The sequence below is a fragment of the Bubalus kerabau genome, chromosome 1, assembly GCF_029407905.1.
Source record: "Bubalus kerabau isolate K-KA32 ecotype Philippines breed swamp buffalo chromosome 1, PCC_UOA_SB_1v2, whole genome shotgun sequence".
Classification (NCBI taxonomy): domain Eukaryota; kingdom Metazoa; phylum Chordata; class Mammalia; order Artiodactyla; family Bovidae; genus Bubalus; species Bubalus kerabau.
Window position 1 is genome coordinate 352,358 of NC_073624.1, and position 12,425 is coordinate 364,782.

The 12,425-nt window shown below is 54.6% G+C and overlaps 1 protein-coding gene across 6 annotated transcripts in view; it reads right to left on the minus strand.

Moving 5' to 3' along the window:
- The window catches only part of PPP6R2 (protein phosphatase 6 regulatory subunit 2), a 61,059-nt gene that overhangs the window by 11,820 nt on the left and 36,814 nt on the right, over positions 1 to 12,425 (minus strand). For 5 of the 6 annotated variants that reach the window (XM_055558409.1, XM_055558328.1, XM_055558197.1 and 2 more), the window contains 7 exons: positions 12,163 to 12,349; positions 7,164 to 7,301; positions 6,011 to 6,076; positions 4,660 to 4,772; positions 4,238 to 4,351; positions 3,107 to 3,233; positions 2,088 to 2,240 (listed from right to left, as the gene is read on the minus strand). In XM_055558409.1, the coding sequence (XP_055414384.1) occupies positions 2,088 to 2,240; positions 3,107 to 3,233; positions 4,238 to 4,351; positions 4,660 to 4,772; positions 6,011 to 6,076; positions 7,164 to 7,301; positions 12,163 to 12,349 (898 nt within the window). The remainder of the gene's footprint in view (positions 1 to 2,087; positions 2,241 to 3,106; positions 3,234 to 4,237; positions 4,352 to 4,659; positions 4,773 to 6,010; positions 6,077 to 7,163; positions 7,302 to 12,162; positions 12,350 to 12,425) is intronic. The other variant, XM_055558569.1, reaches the window with a different exon arrangement.

Genomic DNA, 12,425 nt, shown 5'->3' on the forward strand with positions numbered 1-12,425 from the left:
CCTCCAAGAGGGCTTATGCCACACCCAGGTCTGCTGCACCCAGAGCCCGTCCCTGCGGCAGGCCACTGCTGACCCTACCTTGTTGTGGATCACAACAAACTGTGGGAAATTCTTAAAGAGATGGGAATACCAGACCACCTGACCTGACTCCTGAGAAATCTCTGTGGAGGTCAGGAAGCAAGTTAGAACTGGACATGGAACAACAGACTGGTTCCAAATAGGGAAAGGAGTACGTCAAGGCTGTATATTGTCACCCTGCTTGTTTAACTTATATGCAGAGTATATCTTAAGAAATGCTGGGCTGTATGAAGCACAAGCTGGACTCAAGATTGCTGGGAGAAATATCAGTAACCTCAGACATGCAGATGACACCACCCTTATGACAGAAAATGAAGAAGAACTAAAGAGCCTCTTGATGAAAGAGGAGACTGGAAAAGTTGGCTTAAAAGTCAGCATTCAGAAAACTGAGATCATGGCGTCTGGTTCCATCACTTCATGGCAAACAGATGGGGAAACAGTGGAAACAGTGACAGACTTTATTTTTTGGGCTCCAAAATCACTGTAGATGGTGGCTGCAGCTGTGAAATTAAAAGACGCTTGCTCCTTGGAAGCAAAGTTATGACCAACCTAGAAAGCATATTAAAAAGCAAAGACATTACTTTGCCAACAAAGATCCGTCTAGTCGAGGCTATGGTTTTTCCAGTACTCATGTATGGATGTGAGAGTTGAACCACAAAGAAAGCTGAGGGCTGAAGGATCGATGCTTTTGAACTGTGGTGTTGGGAGAAGACTCTTGAGAGTCTCTTGGACTGCAAGGAGATCCAACCAGTCCATCCTAAAGAAAATCTGTCCTGAATGTTCATTGGAAGGATTGATGTTGAGGCTGAAGCTCCAACACTTAGGCCACCTGATGCGAAGAACTGACTCACTGGAAAAGACCCTGATGCTGGGAAAGATGGAAGGCAGGAGGAGGAGGGGACGACAGAGGGTGAGATGGCTGGCTGGCATCACTGACGCTATGGACATGGGTTTGAGTGAGCTCCGGGAGTTGGCGATGGACAGGGAGGCCTGGCGTGCTGCGGTCCATGTGGTCACAAAGAGTCAGACACGACTGAGCGACTCAACAGGAGCATTATTTAAAATGGCCATAACGAGGACTTCTGTGGCAGTCTACTTCCAATGCAGGGGGCACAGGTCTGATCCCTGGTCAGGGAACTAAGATCCCACACGCCATGCCTCATGGCCCAAATGAAAACTAAGTATACAAATTTTTTTAAAAAATGGCCAAAATGTGGAAGCAACCCATTGTCCATCTGTATGGACGGATAAACAGAACGTAGTCTATCTACACAACAAACTATCATTCAGCCTTGGAAACGAAAGAGACTAGGACACGCGCTACAGCAGAGGTGACATCACCCGACGTGAAACAAGCAGACGCAGGAGGAGCCCAGAGGCCAGCGCCCAGCCGCACAGGCCAGCGGGCTAGTCAGAGCCACCGCCCGGACGCAGGGTGGGGCCGGGGAGGGTGGGGGGAGGGCCGAGTGAGTGGCGGCCACCTGAGAAGGCGAGCACGGCCTGCACGCGTGGGGACGGCGTGCCGCACGCGACAAGGAGCCCCGTCGGCGACAGCTGTGCCCGCGCGGCTCCTCGCGCTGCGCACGGGTTTTTGCCAGAATCAAAGAAGAGTGAAAAGTCGGAGAGACAGAATCCGCTCTGGAGGAGGGCAGCGGAAATGAGGCCTTTCCCAGCCGCCCTCTGACCCACGTCTGAGCTCCACGGTCACAGCAAAGCCCAGGACTCCGCCTGAGGCAGGCGGTCCTTCAGGCCCAGTTCCAAGGTTGCTCCTTGTGGGAGGAAGAGGCGTGGCTCTTCAGGCTGTTTTAGGCTGAAGAGCTACAACGTTCTGAGGCAGAAACGAGAAAGGGGAGGCCCGTCTCCCCACCACCTCTGCTTTCAGGGCAGCCCTGTGGGAACCGACACTGAGGCAGGGCCTGGGGGCAGGACGTGTCTCTGTGCAGCCTCCCTTAGGCGGGCCTGGCCCGGGGCTGGCCCCGTTCCTGACCGGCGCCCGCAGGCGCACTCACCAGCAGCAGCCCCATGGTGTCCAGCCGGCAGAGCTCCTGGTTGATGCTGGGTGTGCCCGTGTGCAACAGAGCGGCCATGAGGCGGGCGCTGTGCAGGCGCGCGTTGCCCAGGGGCTCCTCCAGCACGCCGACGGTGGTCAGGATGGCTGCTTTCTGTGAACACAGAAGCACCGCCAGTTCAAGCCTGTGCCCACCTGTGGGCTTCATTTAGCTCAGGAGCCAAATGTCAAAGGACCAGGGCCACTGCTGTGTGACGTGGCCTAGCCGGGGAGGAGCCCTCAAGGTGGTCTGCAGGAGGAGACAGGGAGTCGGTCAGGTGAAGAGCCTCGGCGCTTCCCTCAGGGCTCACAGAGTGGCCCCGGGCGGGCTGCTGCTGCTGCTGCTGCTGGGAGCCCGGGGCACCCTGGTCTCAGCCGGCCAGCCACATGGGTGTGACCTGAGCTCATGACAGAGGAGACTGATGACAAAGCTGGCCACGTGACAGGGTCATCCTGCATGCAGTCCACCTTTTCATTAGCAGAATGTTCCAGAATCCCTGCCTTGACAGGCCCTCCTTTCCAGTGGGAAGCAGACCACAAGCAGGTGGGTAAACAGAACAAGCGGCACAGGAGAGCACAGACGGTGCAGAGCAGGAAGCCCAGGGCGAGGCTGGGCGGGTGGGCAGCCCTGGCGACACTGAAGGACCAAGGGGCGAAGAACTGGGCCTTCCTTAGTGTCGCCGGCTCTGCCCAGAGCTGCTCAGAGGAGCTGTGGGGCTCCCTGGGGATCCCCTGACTCTTGGCTGGGTGTCCCCCACACAGAGGCCAGGCCTACAGTGTACCTGGGCCTTGGGCAACCCCTTACCAGAAGGCAGGAGTCATCTGGGGGTCAGTGAACCACTCTACTCCCAGGCCTCCCGCAAGAGAAGACAGACACTCAGCAGATGGGGCTTGAGTGTGTCCACCATTGCAGGCAACGCATGAGGTCCTCACCTCGCCAGCAACCCCACCCACAAGGTCGCCTCTGCTCAGGACGCCTACCTTGGGTGGGCTGAGCAGAAGCTGGTGGAAGTCCTTCAGCCGCGGCTCGATGCCGCGCAGGACACCGGGGCTGACGGAGCACGGCCTGTCCAGTCCCTGAGAGCAGGAGTCCAGCAAGCCCTCTGACCTGTGGACCAGAAGCGGCTGGACGCAGGGACGCCCCGTCACCCTGCAGCCCTCCTGCTCCTCTCGGGGGGCTGCTGACTGCACGGGAGGCGGGGCAGGCGGGCCGCGGCATCACAGCCCAATGAGCTCGGCTCCCTCCTCCCGCCTCGAAGACCTTCCTGCTGACCCCTCTTCGCCCGAGACACAGACAAGACTGGCCACACCCCCGTCTTTGGCTTCTTTATATAAACAGTGTTTCCAGTTACAAAAGGAATATGTAGTCATTATAGAATACGGTGTTTAAACACACGAAAGAATGAAAATACAGAGAAAGCCGGCGGCGGGCTCTTCCCAACGGCCCTGCTGTCCCTGCGCTGCCGCAAGGCCTCGACCAGAGGCCCCACTTCCTGCGCGAAGGGCCCAGCCTCCCTGGGCTCATGCAGATAAAACATCGATATTCTGGTTGCTGAGCCAGAGAAAACGATGATAACGTCATAATTCTAGTTTTAGGTAATAAATATGTTTTGGGTATCAGAGTGAGAAAGAGGAACTGCCAACAATCTCACCACTGAAACTAAGTCAATTTCTTGTCATTTTCTGGTTTTCTCTTTCTTTAAAAAACAAACAAACGGCACGGGCTGCAGTGAAGCCCCTCCAGAGCAAGGACGCAAGGGGACTGCGGTCTCCTTGGGGGTCAGACCGCCACCAGCGCGTGCGGCAGGGCAGGCGGAAGAAGTGCGCACGTGCCACGTGCACACCCACGCCACACGCTGCAGGGACGCAGGTGCGCACAAACGCTCTGCAGACTGGAGACGGGCTTCCTTCGGGCTGAGGTGGGAACGTGACTGATGGCGAAGGTCAAAGGAGACTTGGCCCCTGCCATAGGGTTTATCTTTCAATGAGAAAAGTATCCCCAGGATTACCTGCGTAACTAAAAATGTTAAAAACGCCTACAGCACACCCCAGCCGCTGCCCTGGGCCTCAGGCCACTGAAGGGGCAGCTCTTCCCTCTCGGGGGACACTCACCCCGCCCGCCTGGGCTCCAGCAGGGTAAGTAACACCTGCGTCCCGCTGACGAGGCAGAGCTCGGTCTGCACTCCATCAAACATGTTCCTCAGCAGCTGCTCCACGCACTCCTGCCTGTAGGACACGCAGGAGGTCACGGCCCGGTGGGCAGACACACAGACCCCACCCCACCAAAGGAGCGGCACCCCGGACCCCAGAGAGGCCCTACTTGGGGCTCAGGCTGAGCACCCAGGGTCCTCAGGACACAGCTGCCCCAGGGCCCGCACTCTCTGGACCTGCCAGGAGACCCCCAGAGACCCCTCCCCTGAGGAAGAGGCCCATCAAGGTAACCCTGGGTCGGGGCGAGCTCCTGAAAAGTGATCAGAGGCAGCGGCATCCCTAGCCCCCGCCCCCAGGCCCGCAGCGCTGCGGCCCACACTCACGACTCCAGCACCGTGAGGAGGGGGTCTGGCTGCGGAGCCTCCAGCAGCTGGCTGCCCTGCTCCCTGCCCAGCCGGATGATGTCACAGAGCGTCTGGGAAGCGTTGGACTGCCTCTGCAAGATGGGCACACAGAGCCGCCCTCAGGGCCAGCCTCTGCCCACAGGGTGCAGACCTGGCCCCCCCTCAAGAGCGCGCACTGGGCCTTGGTGGGCAAGTGCGCCCCGCAGACCCTGCTCCAGGTCTCTGCTTTAATACACAGGGTGAGTCCTGTGAGCTAATGACAACAGGAAAGTTGCTACAGAGAACCCAGAGGACTCAGCTTTTCCATGGAAATACAAAGCCCCTAAAAACGCAGACTCTTTGTTGTGGAGCACCGTGTGGGAGCAGTGTGTGGGGTGAGGCTGCGGAGCAGATGAACAGGGTCAGACGAAGACTCAGCTGCCGGCTTCAAGCAGGCAGCATCGCAGGCCCAACCCTGACGTGCGTGGCACAGGGGACGGGGCTGCAGGACACATTCTATGGCTCTTTCAGGGCAAACGAGGGCAGCCAGGCGCCCCCAGGCCTGCAGAGGGGCCAGTCGGCGCCCAGCGCTCACCCCAATCTGGAGCCCAGCAGCCCTTGCCCGCTGCCTGGTCAGCGCATGGGCAGCAAGGCCCCACACAGCACAGCCAGGCAGCGGGCAAAGGCGAGACCACGTTCTCCAAAGCACGGAGGATGTGCGCAGCTGTCCAGAGTGGGAGATGCCTCTCGGGCTCCACCCGACACCCACAGGGACACCACAGGAGAAGGGGGGCCATCCCACAGGCTTCCTCCAGGGCTCAAGCCCTTGGACGACCCCCTTGGGAGCAAGACGCGGCCAGTGAGGACCGTCCCCGAGAGGGGTGCCTGGGCCGGAGGAGCAGCAGCTGTGAGCTGCCTGCGGAGCGGGGGGGTGCACAGAGCTGAGGGCAGCCTCGGACAGCGCCCTCAAGAAACTCAGTCCTGCCAAGCCCCCAGGGGTGGATCCTGAGATGATCACAGTCTTATGAGAGACCCTGAGCAGAGGACCTGTGACCCTGGCCCATAAAACCTGAGATAAAAAATACTGTTACAAGCAATTAATGTTTGGGGTAATTTGTTACTTAGCCATAGATAACTAATACAATTCTTTTCAAACTGATTTTTTATAATATGTATGCTTTATGTTTTAGAGAAAAACTGTCTAGAAGTCAGTGCCTGATTAAAGGAAGAGGAGAACTCGTCAGTCCGCGTCTGAGGAGGAGTGGCCTGCCCTCAGACAGTGCCGGAGAGCGCCCGCGGCCGCCCTGAGCCGGGCTCCCGCCCCAAGGTGGCTCCGTGAGCCCCTACTCACGTCTTCATCCTGACTCGGATGGATCAGCTCCACGAGTCTCTGAATGGTCTTCTCTTCATTAAGCCACTGAAAGGGAAACGGAGGCGTGTCAGTGACCGCTCACATCTGACTGAATGGAAGGGAAGTCCAGGCTCTAGCAGACACCTCACCACACCGGCGTGTACCCAGGCCCAGCAAGCACAGGCAGTGGCCGAGTTCTGGAGTGACCCGAAGATGCCAAGAGGAGGGAGGCCCCGTCCACACGCGCCCGTGGTTCACTCGAGCACTGCTCACAGGACACCCCCGCGGCAGAGCCAGGGGCCCCCTGCCGGGGCCTGGGGATGCGCTTCCACACACAGCCCAGCTGCTCCCGGTGGCACTTGGGCCTTCCAGGGCAGCCCGGCTCCTCCCCACACTTCCTTATCCACAACAGGCTCAGCGTGTCCAGGGCAGGGTTCCCACCAGCTCCTAACAACGCTGATGTTCACGCCGTGCTAACCAAGCCACATCAGCTCCTAGAGTTCGTTCTTGGTGGGCGGCTGTTCTGTGATGAAGTGAGCTATGAACCTAAGAGTGGCACCTGTCAACGCCAGGAGCTGGAGACTGGCCAGAAGGCCGACGGTTTACTCATTCTACTTTAAACTACAAACACAGCCTGCCGATCAACAGCTAACAGTGACTGGCAAAGGTCTCCCCCGGCCGAGTGCCCTCTCTTTTCTGGGAAGCCCAGGGAGCCGTGGGGGGCGCCTCACTGCGAGAGTGTCAATACCGACAGCAGGCCAACTCCAATCTGCGTGACCTCTCTACGTGAAGCCCGGAAGGCGAGTGCTTCCTCTCCGGCAGGCGCCTGGGCGCAGGACGAGCGCCCAACAGAGCCCTGGCAGCCCCCTGGTGGGGAGGCACAAGAAAGGCAGCCCCCTTCTGCTCTCTGCTCATGAATGGATCGAGGCAAGACAAGAGAACAGGTGCAGAGGACAGACCCCGCCTCAAACACAAGCCACCATGAGAACCTCTGAGGGCCCAGACAGGAGGGAAGGTCTTGCTGGGTGGAAAGCCGGGTGCTGGGCACCCCAGTGCTGCTCCGCCAGCCCGCACCTCCCTACGCCAGGCGCTTAGTCCACAGGCAGAGAAGCTGCAGACCGCGCAGACGGGGAGGAGGGGCCCACACACTCACGTGCAGGACTTCCTGCCGGAGCCCGGCAGGCTCCACGCAGCTGACCAGGCGCAGCAGCAGGTCCATGAGGGCCGACGTGCCGATGTGCTTCAACACCAGGCTGATGAACTTGTCCTTCTTCCTCAGGAACGCAATCACCTGCAACCAGATGAACCCTGAGAGGCGAGCAGGGCAGGCCCTGACCCTAGGAAACACTGTCTTCCCCCGAGAACTGCCACAGAAAGATTCATTTTCAGCAACACTGAGCAGAAATAATGGAAAGACGTGGAAAGAGTTGTGAGAAAGACGCTCTCAGTGACAGGCAGAGACCTGAGCACAGACAAGTCCAGGAGGTAGTGGGGAGCCTGAGAGGGTCCTGGGCTGGCAGAATTTCCCCCACAGCCTGGGCACCGACGGGGCCCAAACACCTGAGTGAGATGGCGCAGTGACCACTCCACACGCACTGCCTCAGGTCTTCCCAGCAGCAATGACCAGTGCAGACAGAGCTGACAGTCCCTGGACACGGGTCACAAATCCGGAAAGCTGACAGGCCCCATAGATGGCAGAAGGGACAGGACAGGAGGGTGGAGGGGCAGCTGGCGGGTGGCTGAGCACAGATGGCTGGGAGGGGCCCACGCAGAGGTCTTCTTGGCCACCGAAGAAAGGGGCCTGCGAGTTCAGGCCACTGCACTGAGGCAGACCCAGGGCTCTACGGGGGCCATGGGGACACGCGGGAGGCAGCGGGTCCCAACCATCCTCATTCTGGAAGTGAAGCGGGGAGGAGAGGAAGGGGGAGGAAGAGAGGGAAGAGAGGCAATGGGGAGTGGGCGGACTGGTATTTGAAAAGAGAGAAACAGGAGGCAGCAAGACGGCTCCAGGAACACCCCTGTGCACCTACAGACATTGTTACAAGAGCGCATCAGGAACAAGTTTATGCCAAATTCTATAAATTTTAAAAGATAAATTTCTTTGAGAAACACACTTATGTAAACTGACAGAAAGAAAAAAAAAAAAAAAACTGGAGTTCTAGGGTGTCAAGAGAAACAAAATCTATAATTAAAAGCATCCCCATACAGAAAACTCCAGACTGCAATGGCTTTACTAGAGAATTCTGTCAAACATTTGAAGAAAAATATCCCCATCTTATGCAGGACTCCTCCGGGGAACATAAAGTGAGAGAATATGCCCCATATCATTGTATAAAGACATAAAATATTGGTTCCAAAACTTGCTGTGGGCACTTTAAGAAAAGGCAGTGATGGAAGGACCCACTATCATGCACTCTGCTCAGCGCTCGCGAACGGCCCGTGTGGGAAAAGAACCTGAGTGGACATATGTATGCGCATACTGCTTTGCTGTGTGACTGAAACTAACACAATACTAAACCAACTATACCCCGATAAAAGTTTTCTTTTAAAGGAAATTATAAGCCAACCTCACTGATGACAACAGATAAAAAATTCTTTTAAAAAAAAAGGCAAATATGAAAAAAAGTATAATGTATCACCATCAAGTTGAATGTATTCCAGGAAATCGACAATTATCTTAGTAAAGTTTCTCAATAAAAAAGACAGAACAACATGAAAATATAAAGCACCTAAGAATAAACATAACAAAAAATATTTAAGACTGATTCCCTGAGAACGAGGTTACTGAGAGAAATTAAAGAAGCCCCAACTTCTCAGCTTTTCCGTACAGTACAAAAGCAGCCACAGATAATATGTAAATAAATGGGAGGTGATGGAATTCCAGTTGAGCTATTCCAAATCCTGAAAGATGATGCTGTGAAAGTGCTGCACTCAATATGCCAGCAAATCTGGAAAACTCAGCAGTGGCCACAGGTCTGGAAAAGGTCAGTTTTCATTCCAATCCCAAAGAAAGGCAATGCCAAAGAATGCTCATACTGCTACTGCTAAGTCACTTCAGTCGTGTCCGACTCTGTGCAACCCCACAGACAGCAGCCCACCAGGCTCCCCTGTCCCTGGGATTCTCCAGGCAAGAACACTGGAGTGGGTTGCCATTTCCCTACTACCGCATAATTGCACTCATCTCACATGCTAGTAAAGTAATGCTTAAAATTCTCCAAGCCAGGCTTCAGCAATACGTGAACCGTGAACTTCCAGACGTTCAAGCCGGTTTTAGAAAAGGCAGAGGAACCAGAGATCAAATTGCCAACATCCGCTAGATCATCGAAAAAGCAAGAGAGTTCCAGAAAAACATGTATTTCTGCTTTATTGACTACGCCAAAGCCTTTAACTGTGTGGATCACAATAAACTGTGGAAAATTTGCAAACAGATGGGAATACCAGACCACCTGACCTGCCTCTTGAGAAATCTGTATGCAGGTCAGGGAGCAACAGTTAGAACTGGACATGGAACAACAGACTGGTTCCAAATAGGAAAAGGAGTACGTCAAGGCGGTATACTGTCACCCTGCTTGTTTAACTTATATGCAGAGTACATCATGAGAAACGCTGGGCTGGAAGAAGCACAAGCTGGAATCAAGATTGCAGGGAGAAATATCAATAACCTCAGATATGCGGATGACATCACCCTTATGGCAGAAATTGAAGAACTAAAGAGCTTCTGGATGAAAGTGAAAGAGGAGAGTGAAAAAGTTGGCTTAAAGCTCAACATTCAGAAAACTAAGATCATGGCATCCGGTCCCATAACTTCATGTCAAATAGATGGGGAAACAGTGGAAACAGTGTCAGACTTTATTTTTGGGGGCTCCAAAATCACTGCAGATGGTGATTGCAGCCATGAAATTAAAAGGCGCTTACTCCTTGGAAGGAAAGTTATGACCAACCTGGACAGGATATTAAAAAGCAGAGACATTACTTTGTCAACAAAGGTCCGTCAAGCCAAGGCTTTCCAGTGGTCATGTATGGATGTGAGAGTTGGACTATAAAGAAAGCTGAGCGCAGAAGAATTGATGCTTTTGAACTGTTGTGTTGGAGAAGACTCTTGTGGGTCCCTTGGACTGCAAGGAGATCCAATCAGTCCATCCTAAAGGAGATCAGTCCTGGGTGTTCATTGGAAGGACTGATGTTGAAGCCGAAACTCCAATACTTTGGCCACCTGATGCGGAGAGCTGACTCATTTGAAAAGACCCTGATGCTGGGAAAGATTAAGGGCAGGAGGAGAAGGGGACGACAGAGAATGAGATGGTTGGATGGCATCACCGACTCGATGGACATGGGTTTGGGTGGACTCCGGGAGTTGGTGATGGACAGGGAGGCTTGGCGTGCTGCGGTCCATTGGGTCACAAAGAGTCGGACACGACTGAGCGACTGAACTGAACTGAAAACAATAAAGCTTCTATAAAATAATACAGAGTATCTTTATGATTTTGAAGTAGATAAAAGTTTAACGGACAAAACAAACAAAAAAACCAACCATAAATAAAGAGTTATGAATTGCACTACATGAAAATCAGATCCTCTGTTCATTAAAAAATAAAGAGAGTAAAAACCAAAAAAAAAAAAAAAAAAAAAACAAAACCCAAAAAACCAGCAAACAGAGTAGGAAACAATGTTTGCAACACAAAATCAACAAAGGGAGAATTCCCTAGCAGTCCAGTGGTTCGAACTTGAGATTCCATTGACAAGGGCATAGGTTCAATCTCTGATAGGGGAATAAAGATCTGGTAAGCTATGTGGCACAGCCGAAAAAAAATCAGAGGACTTGTATCCACAAAATAGACAACTGCTACAAATGAAAACAGAGAGGCTGAAAGAAACTGGGCAAGAGATCTCACACAAAAAATATCCAAATGGCTGATTAATATACAAAAAGGTGCTCATCCTCAGCAGTCACCGAAGTGATGCAAATTAAAACCACAATGCTGTTGTGTACAACTAGCAGAAAAGCTGAAGTAAACCGACTGATCACATTAAAGGCTGGAGAGGAAGTGCAGCAGCAGGAACCGTGCTCTGCTGCTGTGTGCCAGGCTCTGCTCTAGGCACCCATGCCCACCTGACGTGACACCAGGAGAAAGCAAGTCCTCACGCTTCCTAGACTCACACCGCAGTGCTTACAGAACCAACACGCTGTCTGGGGTTTGTTCTGAAACTGAGTACTGGGGCCGGTGAGCGGGGGCAGGAGGTGAAAGACTGACACGCTGGCTCCTGAAGCGGGCGCCGGGCACAGGCGCCTGCACACCGCACGGCCGTTCGGGACGTGTGCGGTGCGTGGTGCCGAAGCATGCCAAGGCGGTGTGGGGCAGGCGCACGCGTCGTCCCCAGAAGAACCATGCACCAGCTCAATGAGGTGAGTTCACCCGTGCTCTACAGGAACCTATAACTGGGCATTCGTTTTATTTTTTGGCTGCACCATGCGGCTTACAGGATCTTAGTTCGCCAACCATGCCACCTACAGTGGACACACAGAGTCCTACCATTGCACAGAGGAGAACTTCCTTTTATCTGTTTGAAACAGTAAGTGCCCTAGACACAAAGAAGTGATCCCCAGGTGGCACCAGAGGTAAAAAGTCCGCCCGTCAGTGCAGGAGACGCAGGTTCCACCTGAGTCAGGAAGATTCCCCAGGGAAGGAGATGGCTACCACTCCAGTATTCTCGCCTGGAAAATCCCATGGACAGAGGAGGCTGGCTATAGTCCATGGGGTTGCAAAAAGCTGGGCACGACTGAGAACCCGTGCATGGTATAAACACAGACACCCGACACCCACACAGACGCAACAGCAGGAACCCTATGGTCCTAGCACGACGCAAGCAGGGCCTGGGCCTCACAGTGGGACTGGTCAGCGAGAGGGCAAGCCGGCCTCGCCTGGGGCCCTGTGCCCCCCGGGACAGTGCGAGTGCCGCTCATCCAGAGCAGGCCCGCGGCCCTCTCTCGGGAAGACAGCCTCTTCATCCACCCCGGCTCCCACAGCAGCAGCCATGCGGCTCCAGGTGTGTCCCTCGGAGCAGTCAGAACTGCCCTCCACACAACGGCTGACGGCATGATCGGCATTAGCCGAGCCTCCCTCCCAAAGCACGCAGGCTGGGCGGATGATTACCTGTTCAGTTTTTCTTGCAATGAGATTACCAATGGTCTTGCTGAAGAAGCTGGCGAGCAGAGGATTGAGGGGCGGCTCACGGTCCAGGAAGTTGTAAAGAACGTTCAGCAAAGTCTCATCCCCTCCCAGCCTATCGCTGATTTGTGGCACATCGCACGTCAGTAGCTCACAGGCTGTGTTCGGGTACCTGCAGGGGCGCAGAGCGACAGCTGGGTGCGAGCTGGACTTCTCCACTGCTCAGGAGCTGCTCAACAGTCTTCTCT